The 19,359-nt window shown below is 54.0% G+C and overlaps 5 protein-coding genes across 5 annotated transcripts; 4 read left to right on the top strand and 1 right to left on the bottom strand.

Moving 5' to 3' along the window:
- Positions 1–3,488: 3,488 nt before the first annotated feature.
- Positions 3,489–4,685, top strand: INS49_013380 (uncharacterized protein; the record flags this gene model as incomplete). The annotated part of the gene is made up of 2 exons (XM_043174079.1): positions 3,489–4,008; positions 4,072–4,685. 2 exons carry the CDS (start codon positions 3,489–3,491, stop codon positions 4,683–4,685), a joined length of 1,134 nt encoding a protein of 377 aa, XP_043021024.1.
- An 872-nt stretch (positions 4,686–5,557) lies between these two features.
- INS49_013381 (uncharacterized protein) lies at positions 5,558–6,191 on the top strand (the record flags this gene model as incomplete). Its single annotated transcript, XM_043174080.1, has 2 exons — positions 5,558–5,816; positions 5,914–6,191. The coding sequence occupies 2 exons, from the start codon at positions 5,558–5,560 to the stop codon at positions 6,189–6,191; spliced, it is 537 nt and encodes a 178-aa protein (XP_043021025.1).
- A 1,045-nt stretch (positions 6,192–7,236) lies between these two features.
- INS49_013382 (uncharacterized protein) lies at positions 7,237–9,873 on the top strand (the record flags this gene model as incomplete). The annotated part of the gene is made up of 1 exon (XM_043174081.1): positions 7,237–9,873. The coding sequence occupies one exon, from the start codon at positions 7,237–7,239 to the stop codon at positions 9,871–9,873; it is 2,637 nt and encodes an 878-aa protein (XP_043021026.1).
- A 73-nt stretch (positions 9,874–9,946) lies between these two features.
- Positions 9,947–11,634, bottom strand: INS49_013383 (uncharacterized protein; the record flags this gene model as incomplete). The annotated part of the gene is made up of 2 exons (XM_043174082.1): positions 9,947–10,509; positions 11,619–11,634. 2 exons carry the CDS (start codon positions 11,632–11,634, stop codon positions 9,947–9,949), a joined length of 579 nt encoding a protein of 192 aa, XP_043021027.1.
- Positions 11,635–14,819: 3,185 nt separating this feature from the next.
- Positions 14,820–18,317, top strand: INS49_013384 (uncharacterized protein; the record flags this gene model as incomplete). The annotated part of the gene is made up of 7 exons (XM_043174083.1): positions 14,820–15,148; positions 15,670–15,747; positions 16,208–16,239; positions 16,311–16,627; positions 16,693–16,889; positions 16,966–17,014; positions 17,076–18,317. The coding sequence occupies 7 exons, from the start codon at positions 14,820–14,822 to the stop codon at positions 18,315–18,317; spliced, it is 2,244 nt and encodes a 747-aa protein (XP_043021028.1).
- Between the last annotated feature and the right edge of the window lie 1,042 nt (positions 18,318–19,359).

Below are 19,359 nucleotides of genomic sequence, written 5' to 3' on the forward strand. Positions count from 1 at the left end.
ACTGGCTATTCTTTTTCAAGTGGACTACCTGCCACGTTCCTGCGTCAGAATGGATTCCAAGCCATGTCTTTGCCGAACGTCGTGAATGAGGCGTCTCGCTCAAGAGCGACGGATCCAAGAGACAAGTCATGCAGCGCGTTGGGGCTGGTGCCCTCTCTATGGGCTGGGCCGTGTGATGGAGCAAATCTTCTCGCAAACCCCTTCCGTCTTTGGTCTAGTGTCGGCTGTAACACCTTCCATAACATTGCCGCCGTTGTGGCCCAGCACGAACCCCCAGCTACATGAATACGAGCGGCCCATAAATCTAACTTGAACTCTCTTCGGCTATCGACTTGTACCATCGGAGGGGTCATCCGACGCTGAGTTCCGAGGGGGTTAGCACCACCGACACTATCCTTCTCATCCTAGGACCGGAAAATCGCGTCGTCTCTCGGCACCGGCGCGATCGACGGCGCAATTGCTGCCAGCTCCGGACATCAACCTTGTCCATCGGGCCGGGCCCGCAGAGCCTTCGCAAGGTTCACCCTCAAGTGTGCCGCCGTCCGTCAGGGAGTCCCTAAAGACCGCCCGCGCCGTCGCATCGTAGAGGACCGCGAGAAGGTCCATATTCCCGTCTCCAGCAGAAACGAAACGCCTTGACCTCACCCAAAACGTCCACGAAGTCGGGCCCGCCCAGCTGCTCCAGGCCCACGCCCACCACTGCATCATCGGGCAAGGTCGATGCATTGCCGCGCCGGGAGGGAGGCGTATCGCATGACGGGAACGCCCATACTCGAATCCACCGGGCAACGATGCAGTTACTACAGTGAAGACAAACCTTTACTGTCGGCATCTTTTCAATGCGATCTAGCGCGTGATCATGAGGCAAGGTGTACCACAGGACCTATCGCGCTATGTCTTGTATGTGTAATTCAATTCTCACCCCACCCCAATGGCTATCGAGTCGACTGGCAACTAAAGGCACCAAAAAAGGACACCGGGATAAACTCCTAGGCAAGTCTCGCCATAATACGATGAATCACCCATGGCAATGGGTCAAACCTGTTAACACAACGAGGTATGTCAACATCCGCCGCGACCGAGGTTGACGGTCACCTGGACCTGAACCTGCTCATTTTCAACAACATGGGAATTTAATACCACGTCTCCACCCCACTTGCATTCAGTTCTGATCTGAAAAAATAGTGTTTGTTAGTCGAAAATCCTCGTGTAGATCGAAACAGTCCTTACTTGGTTCATGAGCGAGAGGCAAGTTTGGAAGGTGGGACGTGGGCCTTTGAGGCTGGTGAGAACCAGGTCGATATGGTTACCCGCGAGGTATTCGCATTTTCGAACCTAAAGAGCATCAATATACACCAGTCTCCTTCGAAGCCCTGTTCCCTGTCTGAATCGTCTTACCGCGGAGCCTGAGCCTATATTCCAAGTTGTATCGTCGGAAACTTGTTGGCAGATGTGGCTGATCCCAGCGTCTCCCGCAATTTGATCGCCAATATCGGACCAACTGGGACGGGCTATGTGCCTGCTGGGGTCTGCCATCGGAAAGCAGCCTGTCTCTTTGACAGGCACTTTGGCAGTACACCCAACTATGAATGGTAGAACAAGACCTATGATGGGAATTCGTGAGTGCATGTCAGCCGATCTCTCTGCGTTCCAACGTTTTTCAGACGAATTTAGATTGTGCCAGTGGTTGTTGTGATTCATGCCAGATTGGAGGAATGGTGCTTGCAGACATCTAGAGCTGCTCTTTGTCCAATGCACTCAAAGCAATGACTTCTTGCAGGATAGAGCGGAAGCCGTATTCTTTGTAGGGGGTAACGACAGGACATGCAATGAAGGCAAGTACCGTGCCGAGGCGGAAAGGTTACGAAGCATCCTACGGGCCAGTGAGTGGAACTATGTCTTAAACGTCAACAGAATCAAGATGCATTATGTTTGTCCAGTCGAGTCTTTACCAAGCGTAACTCTGCTTCGTTCGTTGTCGGATGGCTTAAGTAAAAGACTTAAGACGACACCGATGTAGACCGCTCTCGACAGTTCGTTGCGACCAATGATAATTTAGACGCAGATCGCTAATATTATGAGCTGAACTCGACCCGAGCATATTTTCGCTTGCCCTCTCTCATTCAACATGAGCTCTTCGTCTCGGCTACATGCGCAACGTGCATCGGGTATTGCATTGCCCAATACAAGTGATAGTCTATACCAAGAACAACGTCATGCCGTACCACCAACTGAGAGCGAAAAGTTCCGCCTATGTCCAGGCCTTAAAATTTATCACCCCAAGGAGTCGAACAAACCATTGTAGTCCACACCCTGTTCTCAAATCGAGGCCCCGACTATTTGATGCGTCTTGTATGAAATGAGCCCCCTCTTTTGCCTGGAACAACACTCCGAGGTGCCCTCTAACTGGACACACGGCCAGAGGGCACATGCGCAGGACTAGCGCCCCAACGTCCTGCCTCGTACGAGAAAGAGCACAGATGGGATTCGATCGTTAGAATTTGAAACTTACCCGCGCGCAGCATCTATTTTGGATTCCGTTGTCTTGTCTCACGATCCGCGGTTCCTGTCCGCCCGAGTCCCTAGTCGGGGTGCGACGCCTGGGACACCAACCTTTTCTACCCACGATACCGACTGAGTTCTTTTCCTAGTCTCATTTCATATCTACTGAATCATGTAGTCTCACTTCCTCAGACAGGGGTAAATCCCCGTCGGATGGAAAGTATTTTGATCTGTTGGCTTCCATCGCTAGCTGTGCGATAATTAAGATCCATGCTAGTTCAATCATCCAAAGTCTCGTGCGCCCGTGGTTAGAGATCCAACCCCATCCCGACATGCCTACTCCCCTTCTAGCTAGCAGCATGCGGTAACCCGTGTTTTGATGGCTTTCAGCTTGCTTAAGCGCAAAAGCAATGATTGAGCCTCATAGTAGGCCGCCAAGAAAAAAAAAACATACTTCTGAGCAAATTTCAGGGTTGTCATGTCGTCGACATTGCAAGACGGTGGAAACTTAAACTGCCAAGGTAGGACTCTCCTTGTACATACGTTCCCGGAGCATGTGGGATCCGGGGCTAATGTCCAATGGTTCTATTTTGGTGAGTCCTCACTTCGAGCAGTGCACTTCGTTGGATTCGCAGGCTACGATGCTTACCGTGCAGATTCGTGCATGGACTCAGAAGCAATGATTTATATAGGTTTGGCATCCAGACCAAATTCGAGTTATCCCCAACTAACATCCTCGAGTGTCCAGCAAACATCACCTTGCCCGGTAAATTACCAGTTTTTGCAATTAATGAAACCTGTTGTGTCGAGACTACCTGGATTCACAATATCTTCAGACCTACAATTTAAGTATTCCCTCCGCCGAGCTTCGTTGGCTCTTCAACGCTATGGCTTCCAAGCTGTGCTCGCTCTTTCTCGTGTCAACACTCGTTTCACAGGCACTGTCTGCTCCGTCTGCCGGCGCACCTACTACTGGAATCGTCCAAATGCCCATTGCTCACTTCAGTAGCAACGAGACCGGTCCCCTTCCACTGGTCGATGTCGGCCTTGGAAGCCCTCCTCAGACGGTCAAAGTGATTATCGACACTGGCAGCAGCGACCTGATCTCACCAGAGACCGGAAGCTCCGTCTGCAAGAAGCCCCAGCAGCTCTGCACGCAGAACTCGTTCGGCCTGGTCCTGGGCTCCTTCAGTCCAAATGCCTCAGCTGGTGTCGAGGAGACTGATAACCGCCTCGATATCACCTTTGGGACAGGAGAGTCTTACCAAGGGCCTTATGTGAAGGCCGATATCGTACTTGGTGACAACAATCAAACCGTGCCGGCTGCCCAATTTGCGCTCCAAGAGGAAGGCTTCGTACCTGACGGTGTCCCTTCCTTCGCTGTCTTTGGAGTTGGCCCGGTTGGAAACGAGGCGTCTAACAACTCGTATTCGAACGTCCCAATTCGAATGAAGGAAGCCGGAGTCACCAAGACAAGCGCATATGGCGTTTACCTCAACGATTTCAGTAAGTCACCACCTCGGAAACGCATTTACGAGCACTTGCAGCCTGGTCTAACTCACCCTGCAGGGGGCCCGCCAGGATCCATCGCGTTTGGCGGCGTAGACAAGGCCAAATTCACTGGAGAGCTCCAAGCAGTTCCCCTGCTCGCCGATGACCAGGGACAATTCCCACAATTCGTCGTCAACTTCAGCTCCGTTGCGCTTGCCGAAGGGGCTGGGCAGAATGGAACGGCCAACAAACTATCATCCGCAAACCTTCTGAAAGAGACACTACCCGCCCTCCTCGACACTGGCAACCCCGAGCTCGACCTTCCTACGGACACAGTCCGAGCAATGGCTCAGGCACTGGGCGTCGAGACACGGACGAATAAGAATTCCGTCTTGCTTGGGGATATCCCTTGCAGCCTCGCCTCCATGTCCATGGTCTTTGGGTTCGATAATGACGCGACTAAGATCAACGTACCTCTCGACCTCTTGATGACCCCAGCCGCCACGGCTGGGCAATGTTCCATTCCATCGATCATAGGTGTTGAAAATGGTGTGCTCGGTGGGCTCACTAGTTTAGGAAACCCGTTGCTCCAGGCCAGCTACGCCGTTTTTGACAGCGAGGGGAAGAAAATCATGCTCGGACAGGCCATAATGAATGTAACAGAAAGTAACTTGGTCGAGTATACCGGTTGAGTTAAATTCCTTGCAGGATCGGCAAGTTGGGCCGCGCTGGCGTGTACTCTACTTTTCACCGAATGATTTCGATTTTGATGGTCTATCAAGCTTGATTGAGCTGAGCAGAGGATCTATTTCAAGCAGATTCCAGGCTACTTATGGGTTCCTGAATGTTTTGAATAATGTTATGTTTCTTAATACTGTTACAGAAGCATAGGACCAGTGTTTCAGGCCTTGATCACTATCATCGATGTTTGATTAATATCTGCTTCAACCACGAGTAATTACATCGATTACCAAGTTTGAAGAAAGAACGGACTCTAGCGGCTGCATGATTTGCCCAAGTGGCGAAAGAATATTCCCGTTAAGAACCTTTCCCACCGTACAGACTTGATTTTCATTTATTTGAGCCTTCTCAATCCACGTTTTTTCCACTTGTGAACACGAGTTTTCGCAAAAAAGTATGTTGAGCTGCAGATCATCTTCAATGAAAACCACCATTGGACTCTTCATGGACGTTCCTTCGCAAATGAAGAGCCGCAAAAGCGGGATATACATATTGGTGCGTTGGCTCAGCCTCATTCTCACCCCCCATGATGACAAAAAGACGCCGTAAAGAGTGGCTGTCGTGGTTTCGCCTCCGTGCCGTCATATCCGCAATCCCCGGCCGACCACTGACCGGCGAACCAACAGGTGTCGATCGCTGCATCAAAATCAGGTATGCGAAGGCGCATCGCATGTTTCCGCAAATAGACCGGCTGTACTAATGCCCAGCACCTCTTGTTCAAATAAGCTCGCTCTCCATTTTCGGATCCTGCAATTTGCTTCATCAACTTCACATTCATCTTCACGAAAAGGATTGCCAAACTTCACAAGCATAAGACTTCACGATGAAGATCGACGTCGCCTTCAGTTACCTCTCTCTAGCGATCCTCGTGGCGGCTGAGGACATCGACGAGCACGACGTTCCCCAGGCGTGTGTTTCCGACTGTCGCAGCTTGATTGACCTCTCTGCCCGATGCGAAAACAGCACGGATGGTGACTCTGCGTTCAATGCTTGCGTGTGTGGTGACACAAGTGCTGAACCCGCGTTCAACTCTTGCGCCGCTTGTGCCAAACAGAATGGCTTCACGTCAAACGATGACAACGGTACACACTCGACCGTCATTACGAGCTTGACTCTCGCAGAGACAAGGTTCTTTTCGCCCTTCGACGCTAGACAACGGCTGACAGCGCACTTCTACAGATGTCGCGTCTCTGATGACAGACTGCGGCCTGGACTTCAATGCAGCAAGCACCTCCGGCGGAAATAACGCGGACACCGTCGCGACCAGCACTGTCACTTCCGTATCGGGCTCGGGCACCGTCATTTTGAGCACGACTTCTACGCGATCAGCGGCGTCGCAGGCTTCCGGAAGCGGAGCCACATCGACACATGGATCGGCGGCGGCAGGAGCACATGCAACTGCTGGCATTGGAGCCGTGGTCGCTGGGTTGGCTTTGGGAATTCCTGCACTGATCTAATTTCCGAATAAGTAGTTGATCGAATATATTTGTGACAATCAGCCCTTCGAGCCTTGCTAGTCCACATACAAGGACGACAACGGAACCACCCACACTGACTATCACATTACTGTCGACATGATTTGGACAGATACTCGAAAGTCTCGGCTGAGGCGGAATTTTCATATACTCGTAAACCCGAGGACAGGTGCTCTGGGCGACAGTCAGTGGTTCCGAGTTAGGAGAATTCAGTACACATGCAATTGCACTGCAATCACATGTGTACAAATCTCGAAGCGGATAAGGCACCCTGTGGTCTCTGTTTAACAAAACAGCAAAGGATATTCGGACGCATACTATTAGGGTAAATAGCAAGGAAAGGAGTTTTGCGCTTGCTTCACCCTAGCCCTGTGATTCACTCAGCTTTACTGGTGTTCCATGCAGATGCAGATCAGTTCTCCGTATGTCCTTTGTTTGTGAGAACACAATAACGTTTCTGCAGGGGTGAATATCGAGTGACTGCATTTCAATTCTTGTGAAATTTGTATCAGTTCGTCAACTGTAGCCAAGCTTCCTCATACATAGAAGCTTTCGCCCAGAATTGCCAACTGCCGAATGGCGATTGCAGTCTTGGCTTGTGAGCAATCTCGGGTTGACAGACCTGATCCATGGATGCTGCCAAGGGCGGGACCTGCATCCGGGACTGGTCTAGTCCATATTGATGATTATACGTCGTGATAAACATTCAGAGCGTCTCCACCGCGCCCGAGGTTCCTCTGTGGGGAAGCGGGGGAGGGCTCAGGACCGTTGTAGAAAGCTGGCAACGTTGCGTTGCAGGCCGGGGCTAAATCGCGTCGAACCCCTCAGATCCACAATATTTCGGGGGAGACTTGTCGCGAGCGGCTATTATGAGTACCAACACGCAGACTATGGCGCGACTCGCGAGCCATTGATGGTCGGTTATAAGATACAGGAGGCCCGCTGGGTCCGGCAGAAGTGTAGCAGATGGATGACCACGCGAGCCAGTGCCTGAAGTGGTGGATATCTCTCGTTCACATCGCCAGCCATGCACTCTGTTCTCCGAGCCGCGGGCAACGCCGGCGGGCTTCTCGTGGCGTCGATCATCCTGCCGCTGTGCTCCCACCCTGCCAGTGCTCACCCTGCGGTACCGAGGGCCGAGTCGACAGCCGTTCGTGAGCGCACAAGCATCAACAGCGCGTGGAGGTTCCAGCGGTTCGAGGAAAACCCCGACGGGCTATCCTACAATGACACCCTCAAGCCATGGATCCTCCCACAAGCCAACGACTTCATTGTGGACGGCACCCCGTACCCCTACCCAACAAACAGCACGGCCCCAGGCGCGGATGTGATCTACGTCCAGGCGTCCTTCGACGACTCGGCATGGGAGCAGCTCAACCTGCCCCATGACTGGGCCGTAAAGGGCCCGTTCCTCGCAGAGGGCATCAGCGGCGGCATGGGTCGTCTGCCGTCCAACGGGGTTGGCTGGTACCGGCGCAATCTCACATTCGACGAGGCTGATGTGGACGGCACCAAGTCCATCTACTTGGACATTGACGGCGCGCAGTCGCACGCCGCTGTCTGGCTTAATGGGAATCTGGTTGGTGGTTGGCCATATGGGTACGCCTCGTTCCGGGTCGACCTGACGGATCACGTCAAGGCTGGGGAAGACAACATCCTTGCCGTGCGACTGGACAACGCGAAGGAGTCGTCTCGCTGGTATCCTGGTGCAGGTATCTACCGCAATGTGTGGATCGTGAAAGCCTCCAAGGTGCACGTTGCGCAATCCGGCACCAAGATCCGAACACCGACTGTTTCTGCGGACTCGGCGACAGTCGACCTGGTTGTTGAAGTCGAGAATAAGCTGGATGAAGCCCAGACCGTTGACGTCGCGACTGAAGTCCATCTTCTTGGATCGGATGAAGTTGTGGCCACCTTCACCAAGGCATCGGTGGACGTGGATGCTCAGGGCAAGGCATCTGTCAACGGTTCGGTGACCATCACGAACCCCCAGCTCTGGGGTGTGCTGCCCTCCGGCACACCAAACCAGTATGTTGCTGTCACGACTGTCTCGTCCGGAGACTCGGTCCTCGACACATACGAGTCCAAGTTCGGCATTCGCACCCTCGAGTACACCTCAGAAGGTCTCTATGTCAACGGCGAACGCGTCTATGTCCAGGGAACGAACAACCACCACGACCTCGGCAGTCTCGGCGCCGCATTCAACTACCGCGCTGCCGAGCGTCAGCTCGAGTACCTTCGCGAACTGGGCTCCAACGCCCTCCGCATGTCGCACAACCCTCCCGCGCCCGAGCTCCTCGACCTGGCCGACGAGTTTGGGTTCCTCGTCATCAACGAGGCCTTTGACGTCTGGAACCGCGCCAAGGTCGACAACGACTACCACCTCCTTTTCCCCGAGTGGCACGAGGCAGACCTTCGCTCCTTCGTCCGCCGTGACTTCAACCACCCCTCGGTTATGGTCTGGAGCATCGGAAACGAGATCCCAGAGCAGTCCACCGCCGAGGGCGGCGCCACAGGCCAGATCCTAAAGGACATCGTCGACTCGGAAGACGGCACGCGGCCCATCACCTCAGCCCTGAACAACGCCCAGCCCGGCTCGGCCCTCGCCAACGTCCTCGACGTCGAGTCCCTCAACTACCAGGGCGAGGGCCGCGGCGCCAGCTACAACGGCAGCTTCCCGCGCTTCCACGCCACCTACCCGGACAAGCTCCTCTGGACGAGCGAGAGCGCGTCCTCGCTCAGCTCGCGCGAGACGTACATCTTCCCCGTGGTGGGCAACCAGTCGGCCGAGGTGTTCGACGGGTCGGGAGGTAACAGCACGGCGCAGTACGTCAGCGCGTACGAGCTGTACGGGCCCTACTGGGGGTCCTCGGCCGACAAGGTCTTTGCGCAGCAGGACCGGTACCAGCCGTTCGCGGGCGGCGAGTTCGTCTGGACCGGCTGGGACTACATCGGCGAGCCGACGCCGTACGACGGGGATGAGTACACTGCTCGTAGCTCGTACTTTGGCATCATCGACCTGGCCGGCTTCAAGAAGGATCGCTGGTGGCTGTACCAGGCTCGTTGGGCCCCCGAGGTCCGCAGCGCCCACATCCTCCCGCACTGGAGCTGGGATGGTCAGCGCGAGGGCAAGGTCACACCTGTGCACGTCTTCTCGTCTGCTGATGAGGCGGAGCTCTTCGTGAACGGCAAGTCTGCTGGCAGGGTTACTAAGGCTGAGAGCGAGTACCGTTTCCGATGGGACAACGTTACTTACTCCCCTGGTAGCCTGAGGGCTGTGACTTACAAGGACGGAGAGGTCTGGGCTGAGGAGGAAGTGAAGACTGTCGGCGCCGCGGCGTCTCTTAACATCACCGCTGATCGCACTGCCATCGCGGGTGACGGTTACGACTTGTCGTATGTCTCCACTGCAGTGGTCGACGAGAACGGCGACAGGGTACCGTACGCCTCCAACGAGATCACGTTCTCAGTCGAAGGACCGGGTGAGATCGTGGCCACGGATAATGGTGACCCTATAGATTTGACTGTCTTTCCAAGCCCGGTGCGCAAGGCTTTCAATGGGTATGCCTTGGCTATTGTGAAGGGGACTGGGAGTGGAGAGATCACGGTCAAGGCGACTGCGGATGGACTTACTGGCGCCGAGGTCACTGTGACGGCCTCTTGAACTGCATGTCACAATTCGGGTAAACCTTATAGCAGACGAATGACGTATTTATTGTGATTTCTTTTGTAGCTATTTAGGCCTCCTCGCTAGCGTAGCCTCTCCGGCGGGTGGTGCTGTGGTAGAGGGGCAGGCCCCCACCGTGGGCACTGCCGACCACCGCGGCAGGCGCCACCGGTCCCTCTCTCTCTCTCTCTCTCTCTCCCTCTCCCTGTCCCTGTCCCTGTCGCTGCCGGCGCGCCCAGGCGGCGCGGCCAAACCAACCCAAAAGGCCAAACAGGGCGGCGCCGAGGACGTTGACCCCGGAGGGCACCAACGCACGGGCCCACGCCACCGGGGCCGGCGTGGCGAGCACCCGGACGGACGTCACCAGGGGCGCCACGCCCGACGACACACCCGACGCGACGCCGCGCGCCACGGCGTCGGCCAGCGCGTCGGCCAGCGCGGCGGCGACGGCCGGGCCCCGGTTTTCGAGGGCGACCGCGACGGCAGGGTCGGCAGGCGGGCAGGCAGGCGGGCAGGCAGGAGGGGCGGCCGCCAGGAGGGTGGAGGTGATGGTGGCGGTGGTGATGATGGTGATGGTGGTGATGGTCGAGGCCACCACCTCGACGTACTCGTCCTCACAGCAGGTGTCCATGCCTACATCGGAGGTTAGCCCACAGTGGTCATCAGGATGGAGTTTATCCCATGGAAGGTTATCCCGAGGTAGGTTGCCCCAAAGGAGGGTCTCACAGAGGAGACTGTCCTAGAGGAGGTTATCCAACAGGAGGCCAACCCATGGAAGGTTATCCCAAGGGAGGGTGTCCCAGAGGAGAGTACCCCACAGGAGAGTGTCCCAGAGGAGGGTGTCCAAAGGAGGCTATCCCAGAAGAGACTGCCCCATGGGAGACTGTCCCATGGGAGACTGTCCCAGAGGAGGTTGCGACAGGGAGAGAGGAGGCAACACACTTACTGTGGGTTGGTTGGTTGGTTGGTTGGTTGGTTGGTTGGTAGGCTGGCTGGCTGGCTGGCTGACTGACTGACTGACTGACTGACTGACTGACTGACTGACTGACTGACTGACTGACTGACTGACTGACTGACTGACTGACTGACTGACTGACTGACTGGCTGGCTGGCTGACTGACTGACTGACTGACTGGCTGGCTGGCTGGCTGACTGACTGACTGACTGGCTGGCTGGCTGGCTGGCAGGTTCTTCTTATTCTCCCGCGGCCTACCGAAGGAAAGGTTTCACGAGAGGGCGACGAGAGGGTGCCTTGCGAATTTATGGGGAGCTGGCCGTCCGACTTCCCAAGGTGGCTCCTTCCTGCAAGTGCTCCTGCCGTTTTGGAATTTTGTGCCCTTCTCGGACCGTTCCTTCCCTCTGAGTGCCAAAGTAGGCAGTCACGCATGCCTTGGTACTCAGCTACGACACAAACACAATGGGGTGCTTGGGCAATACCCTGCGGCTTCCATGATCGACGGTGGTTTCCTTGTACGCAGCACAATGGCTAGAGCCGGTCGCCCATAGGTGTCTGGCATTCTCCAGTCATCCAACAGCATGCTGAACTCCTGGCTGTAGTGCAAATGTCTCCGTCCACTTTCCAGTGGCTTGGCCCAAAATTATCATCGGAACAGTTGGACTCCCAATTGGATGTGGTCCTGAGCTTCGATGCAGTTGTTATTTCGTCAGCCAAGTCCCTGTAAATTCTACAACCTACTTACATCCATTAGAATCAAATTTTACTTTCGACAATCTCTGCCTACCTTTGATGACCATCATTTCTGCGGCGACCGTTCTCGACCCAAAGAACACCGCCAAAACTCTCCAGGGGTTGGAAAGCAAAAACGTCAGACAATGTCCATCCCTATCTAGGGAATCCAGGCAGTGCTATTTCTCTAACAGGTGGTCCGATAAACTGTGGGGAGAGCCCTTGCAACACGTACGACGAGCTTCTTAATAAAAGCTACATCACTTCGTGTGACCTTGTACATAGCCGCCTGCGATCATAAGGATTATTGGAGCATATGTTGGTCCTCATCACAACTCACTCGGTTCCTCTCTTGAAATGTGGCCCGGCATCCTCTGCGAAGGCATGTATCGACATATTCGAATGATGCCTACACGGACTAGGAAAGCTTGTCAAGCAGCTATCACCCAATTCTGACCAAATTGTTTCAGGCATACGGTCACCCGGGACAGTGAGAACGACGGAACTTGAGGGCAAGCCCTCTGCTTGTGTCGGCGACTCCAACTGCCGTGCATTCGAGAAGTAAGGTGCTGAACTCCCTCAATTATGCTGTCAGAGGTCTCTCACTGTCCTTCCATGGCTGATGTCGACCCGCGAAGCCATTTTACCTCCCACTTCGGACGAAACAAGGACCCCATGATGTATTCAAGCAAGTATCGTGCAACTTGAGAAGTCAAATTTCAAAAGAAAAGCCCCTGACAATTGCTTGCAGTATCTAAAGCTCGCTAAAAGGCCGGCGGAACCAATATTTAAGCCCCGGACGTGGGTGGTCCTCTTAGTGTCAGCACACTAGCCACGACTGAGTAGAAATTGGTCGTTATCCCAAATCCAAATAAATATCCCAAGAATTTCGTCCTTTCATCTTCTGATTTACTTTCCAGTAGTTATATTCTTTTGCCCAGGTGACAAACCCATCGAAGCTTTCTGCTATTCCACAACAACACATAACAACAAACTTGTGTTCTTTGCACCGTCCATCAAAAATGGGCACGGGCACACGTTCTACGCGCGCATTGAACCGCCGCCCCCATGACCACGCGCGACTCATTAACAATTCGACTCAGAATGGCGATGCTGCACACACCGCCTTGCCTTCTGAGATGCGGGATGACTCGAATACGACAACCACGACATCATCCGTTGCGTTACCAGGGCCACCAGGACGCCATTTGCAGCCGCACTCGGAGATATCGCCACCAAAATATGACGACTTATTCCCTCCTGCACGTGCTGCTGTATCACGATGCCCAGCGAAGCCGAGCCCGTCGCCCCCAAAGGGCATGGATCCCCTTGTTGCAGCCATGTGGCACAACGAAAATCTGAGCTTCCTCCACTCCCTGCCAGATCATCTGCTCGTCAAAATAATCGGCATGTTGAGCAAAACCAGTATCGAGTGCATGAGACGAGTGGCACGCAGACTTCCGCCCCTATGTGTCCGAGAAGTCTTGAGTCCACTACGAGGGAGTAACCCAAAGCTATCGGAGTCGGGGCCCCTCAACTGGCCCCGTTTCGGGACTACCTCACACCTCCGACCGCAATTTTTAGGACTTGTCGACCGGGACGAATATTGCGGTGGCTGCCAGGCGGCCCGAAAGTCGTCCCAATGGGAACAGAGGCTCCGTGAGCTCACCAAATATATACACTGCTCCGCTTGCAGCGCAGATCACCCCGCGTGCCTATTTTCAGCAACCCAGCGCCTCAAACCAGCACGGCTGCGGTACTGCATTGCGCATGAGGGTTATATGCGGATCTGTGACCACGATGCTGGTACTATTCGCCTGCCCTATCTGTTGAACCTGGTCCACGAGTACAAGCAGCCGTGGTCCCAAAGAAAAGAAACAGAATATGGGTTCTCCCTGCCTACTTGTAGGCACCCGAGCCACAATAAACCATGCACAAAAGTACCTGGAGGGTCTTTCCCTAAGCCTAAAGGCGACTGTGGGTCCCGGAAAGGTGTTTGCAATGGACACCGCTTCCCAAGGATTGTTGCGTCCCACAGTAACCGCGACATGTTCGATATATGTTGGACGGCTCATATACAATTCAATGGTCAAATGGACGATCTGCGTCTGCAACTGGCAGAGATCCAGGATAACGCTGGGAAGTATATCGTTCCACGCCCAGCGAGTGCCAAAGAAAGACCCGAACTTCGCTGTTTTGACCCAAACGACTGCCACTGCATCTATTACCCGGGTACTGAGAATGTGCGCTGGGAGTGGGAATGCGGCCCCTGGCTACCTGGAACGACGGAATGCATCAGTGATCCTTTCAAAGGGTTAAATGCATTGTTGCCACCACGGCCGTCAGGCTCAATCATATCCAACATCATCCGAAGCCTCAAGTCAAAAAATGGGCCAAAATGCAGGGCAGATCTCAAAAGGCACCAGAGCCGGCTCGAGCCTAGGCCTCCTACATACGGTCCGGGTCGGTGTGCCGTGGATGTCAGACCGTGTCACACTGGCAGGGACTGCCTCGTGGTTGACTACATACGGGCTGTTTGGGTTCAGCACAATGGCAAGATTACTCCACAATGGTATAATACCATCGACCCGGGCTCATATAACATCACGGACGACCAAGATGGGATGGGGGTGTACTGGTGCTCGCAACCTCGATGTCGCAATTACCACAAGAGACTCCCGAATTACGCAGGTATACTTCGTCATTGTGAGTACCGCAAGGAATGTCGACACTAAGACTGGCAGTACCTGCGAATGACATCGACAGCGAACAGAATTGCGGAAAAGCAGAAATCAGCTGAAGAACGGCACGTGCAAAGAGGGTCATTGCGGCAAGTGGGGACATGATATCGTTTGATTATTCTATAACTGGCGCGGGCGAGGGAGGAACACCAAGTTTGATGAGAAGTGGGTTTCATACTTGACACTGAAAGAATATACATTTTACGAAACACATGTCGTGTTTTAGGTCAGGCACTTTAAACAACTATCATCAGCGGTACCCTATCTTTCCATTTCTTTTGTTATACGTTGATGTAATCTAGTTGTCCGGATCTGGTTATACATATACATTCAATAACTAACAAAGCAGGCAAACCCATCCTTTGTTGTCATGTACAGCGACCTGTGTGCCTCATGTGGAAAGCCCATATAATTCTATATCTGTCTCTTAACGCATTGCCTTGCGAGAACAGCATAGTGAGACTCTTCTATTTCGATGCTGCAAAATTTATCCGCCACGGCTTTGACCCTACAGCATGGCCGACCCACTCAACGAAGACTACTACAATGTCAGCGATACATCAGACAGTGATGACGGCCGATCGGATAACAATCAGGAAATCACCAATATCACCGCTGGTATCGACCTCGCTGCCATCAGGACACGACTGCAGAACCAGGCGCAAGGGCCGAATTTTCCCAACTTTTTCCAAACCGGGCTGCGAGGCACGTTCAACAAGTATGTTCCACAATGGATGACCACAAAGCAATCGCCGTATCCCATCAGACACCCTGCTCTCCGCCCAGACGACGTGTTTCAAGACCAAGAGACAGAGGAATGGGTCTTTCCGAGCGAGTATGCAACGTAAGTCCTCCAGTTCATCGAGTGTGTTTTCTTTCAGCTCACAGGCGGGGCGGGTCGCGCAATTGGCATATTGAGATCTCTACTGACCTCATGCGCAGGCGGTTCGGAACGGACAAAAGAGCACCAGGCGACGACCTCGGCCGGTCCATGTTGTCGCCAAATTCTTCAAGCCTGGGGGGTCTAACCTTAAGTGATCAACCAAGGGCGGGAAACATCCTAGGGTGGACAGAAGACTTTCAGAGCATGGTTTTTCACGGATACACTGCTGACGAGGTGAGCGGAGAGGCTTTGAATCCTATCCAGCCTGAAACGACCTGGGAGCTGACATCTTCCGTCCGCAGCTCAAGATACAAAGAGCCTTTGATCCCAGTATGAGTAGCGGAGATACGCCGCTAGATGGTCTTGCATCTCCTATCCACCCGTAGGAACACTCCTTTATAGCGCTTATCCTTCTGTGATTATTTATCGACCGACATTGACAGATGAAATCCAGGATCATCCGCCGTGGTAATTGGGTACAGGATGCACGAGAAGGCGAAGAGCGGGAAAGACCGATTATGTGGTACCATTTGGCTGGATCAGATCACCGGTGGGATATGGTACGTTGTTCTTTTCCAAAGGGGCACCTCATTCTTCTTGATCACTGGTTCTGACTTCCGATGTATACAGGCCCAGAATGATAATAAGCTATGGGATATGCTACAGCCAACATTTCAACTTATGTCTAAAGTGCTGTACTCGAATCATCCCTACTGGCGTGCCATGCTCGACATATACAAGCTTTCGCCTATAGATACGGCCCGGATACCAGTGAGACCAGCACGAGATGATGATGGTAAGCATTCATTGACATTTTAAACCCTGCCGATTTTATCATCTCCACATGTATGAGGTTAGAAGCTATTGCGTTGTCAAACATCGTTCAGGCTACGTCTTTGGCAGCAAACCCTTAGCATGATGCGGCCACCCCGGCAGTGGTCACTTTCACTTACATAAAAAATCCAACAACTTCTTGAGTAAGAACTAATTATGTCCTTGACAAGATGAATCCGATGGCAGCGTCCCTCCAGAGTTGTTTGGTAATATGTCCGGTAAGTTATTGACACTTGTCGAGCGACGTACTTCGGCCCATGTCACAGTATAGCGTGTTGACTCGTTGCAGCCATCCACTACGAACTCGACGACCATGAGATGTACCCAGAAGCATTAGCCCTGCGCGACAGTGGTTTCCAATCGGCAGAAATCGCAGAGCACATACTAAAAACATACATCAAGTTCCAATTCGCAGACACCCTGGACGATGAAGCCGCCGCCCACACCATCTTTATGAGACGTCCAAACAACCCGGCCAACCGATTCGACATCATAGTCAGCCTCACTCCAGAGCTCGTGTGGCCCCTCCTCTTTCCCAATTATTCCAAGTCGGAGAAGTTCGTCACCTGCACGGCCGCCGCCTCGGTCCTGCTTCACGAGCTAGCAGTGAGGCCCCGCACCTGGTCAGCCATTGTCTCTGCTTTGGAACTCGTACGCTGACCACAATGTAGCATGCTGCGCGAATGGCCGTTTCTATCATGACGGAATACGACAATTGGAACACAGATCCTGCCTTGGGCCAACAGAGACCAGACGATGACGGCCCTTTTCGTCTCGACCTCGGCCAATTGCCACAGGAACAGCTGGATTTATTGCGACGTCTTGGCACAAAGATAGGGGGAAGAGGACGCCAATTTCCCCAATTCTTGTAAGCCCGCTGCACGAAGTGCTTCAATCCCAACTTAAAGTCCGGAACGGCCCTATGCTGTACTGACGGTGCATAGTTTCCAAGGAGAGATGCGGTCTGAAGAGGGCTGGGCGTTTGAGAACCAGGTATGCCCTCGTACAATCACCTTCCGATGCATTCATTTGCTGACATGCAGGCTTCATGAAGTTATGGGGAGGCGTGCCGGTCACCACCCCAGAACTAGACCCTAAGAACGGCTTCCCTCCCGTAATCAACTGGCTTCAGCAATGGCCCTTTCCAGCCGCCACGCCCAGGCCATACTACCGAAGCAACGAGCCCATCCACGGCGAGAACGACGACTGCGGCTGGCCGAACTGGCTCCTCGACCCCCCACCAACCATGGTCCGCCGCGTCACAGCCGTGCCGGTCGCCATGATGAGCAGGCTGTACAACGAGGGGTTCTGGTCGGTCGACGTTGCAAAGTACAGCCACCAGGCGCTCAAGTTCCCCGTGCACGAGTGGGCCGGCAGACCCCTCAGGTCCTCGTTCTACCTCTCCTTCACCCCGAGGAGGGACCTGCTGAGGGCCTTCCGGAGCCGGGCCGCGTGGCCCTGGCTCTCCCGGTCGGTCTCGATGCTCGGGCAGGTCGGCGAGGACGTCCTGTCCGAGTACATCTACCACCGCGCGATGAGCACCGCGGGGCCGGCCGTCACCCGCAGGAGGCTCCACTACGAGCGGAGGAGGTGGCGGCACAGCGACGCCGGCATCGCGGCCAGGTCGCAGGAGGTGACCCGCCTGCGCGCCGCGTCCCGCACGCTGCTCGCAGAGTACCACACGGCCAACAGCCAGGCCGCTGGCGCTGCCGCTCTCGACGCATACCTCGACCACGCCAGGCTCCTCGTCGTGGAGGCCCTGGAGCTCGCCCGGCTCGCGGGCTGGGAGGTCTCGGCGCTGCAGCTCCTGGTGCGCGAGTGCGCGCGGCTCGACGACGTGGGTAGGCGGGCGGTGCAGCGCCACATTGACGCCGCCGGCTCGCGGGTCGAGCGCAAGCTCAAGCCGGCCGTGGAGGGCGCGGCTGCAGAGGTGCAGGGGCTGCAGCGCGAGCTGGCCGATGTCATGCCTGGCTTGCCGCCGGTGAGCGCCGCCGACTCGCTGCGGCTGACGATCGCGGAGAGGACCTCGGCGGCCGCGTCTATTCTGACTGCGGTTAGGGAGCTGGTGCATGAGCTGGGAAGGAGCGTGGATACCGTCAGGGGGTTCTCCTCAGTTCAAGGTGCAAGTGACGAATCTATGCGGAGTGCCTTCAACTTGCTCGTTGACACGGCCAGTGGAAGGCGACAATGGCAGACGCTCGAGCGGCTCGCTGAGCACCGTTGGAGAGAGCTCCCGGCCAACAGTCCTATACGCAGGGTTGTAACAGCGTGCTTGAGAATCTTGGAGATAGCTTAGGGGAAGGCCCAAGATTTCGTCAGAGTTTTGAGCAAATATCAAGTGAGACTATCTGGCAAATTTGTATTAACGGGAATAGGACATGAAGAATAGAACGGATCATGATAATACAAAATAAAGTATAGCCGAGTGTTTGAAATTGTCTGTTTCCTAAAGGAGATCTATGTGCAAATTGCAGGTGCGACAACCCCATCTGGATACTGTGCTCATACACTGGGTGCATCGTCGGTCATTACCAGTAGAGTATCGAAGGAAGAGAAGCTACTTGATAGAGATTGCAAGTCGCGCCACGGCCGTGAGGACCTCAAAGGTCAGGTCCGTGATTGTCAGAACGTTCAACTCGACGGATGGGTTTGCTCTCTCATGGAGTTGATCTCAATGCTTACGTTTCATGCGTAATAACTGTGCTTCTCGGATTCCTCAGTCTTTCAGCATGCTAGGATAATGACTATCGGCAATGCCACCCTTGAGATGCCGAATCGCCGACGAAGTCGAAGACGTGCCATCAGTGGCTCCGGTATGGAAGACTATAGGGCGAGTGGGTGACAACCTCTCACAGAGACGCCAGTACGACCAGTCGCGTCTCTATACAAGCTCTCCATTTGAAGAGTTTCGACCTCGAGATTTTTCCCGCAGAAATTTCATATGGCTGGATACAAGACATCTCACATATGTGGATGTGGCTCACTCGTGGCATTTGATCGGAAAGTAAAGCAGGGAATTATTGCATTCCGCAGGACGCACACGTAGGAGATCTTCGTAGATTACTCATGCCCTAGCACAGTTCAGCTAAATGTAACTTGAGTTGTACCATATAGTTGAGAGCAATATCTTTCTTTCTAGAAACAATTGATTCAAACAAACTTTAAGAACACAATCCTTTTATTAGAACATTATTATAATGCGAAGTCAAACAAACAAAGCCCTCAATCTTACCAAGTTCAGACTACCATCGATGGTCTCTAGAACAACCCAGAATAAAAATTTAATTCCTGACAAACAAACTATACTGCATCTTGCAGCCTCGGAGGCGATGAGGCTC

This window comes from Diaporthe citri, assembly GCF_014595645.1.
Source record: "Diaporthe citri strain NFHF-8-4 chromosome Unknown scaffold_7, whole genome shotgun sequence".
In the NCBI taxonomy this organism is placed as follows: domain Eukaryota; kingdom Fungi; phylum Ascomycota; class Sordariomycetes; order Diaporthales; family Diaporthaceae; genus Diaporthe; species Diaporthe citri.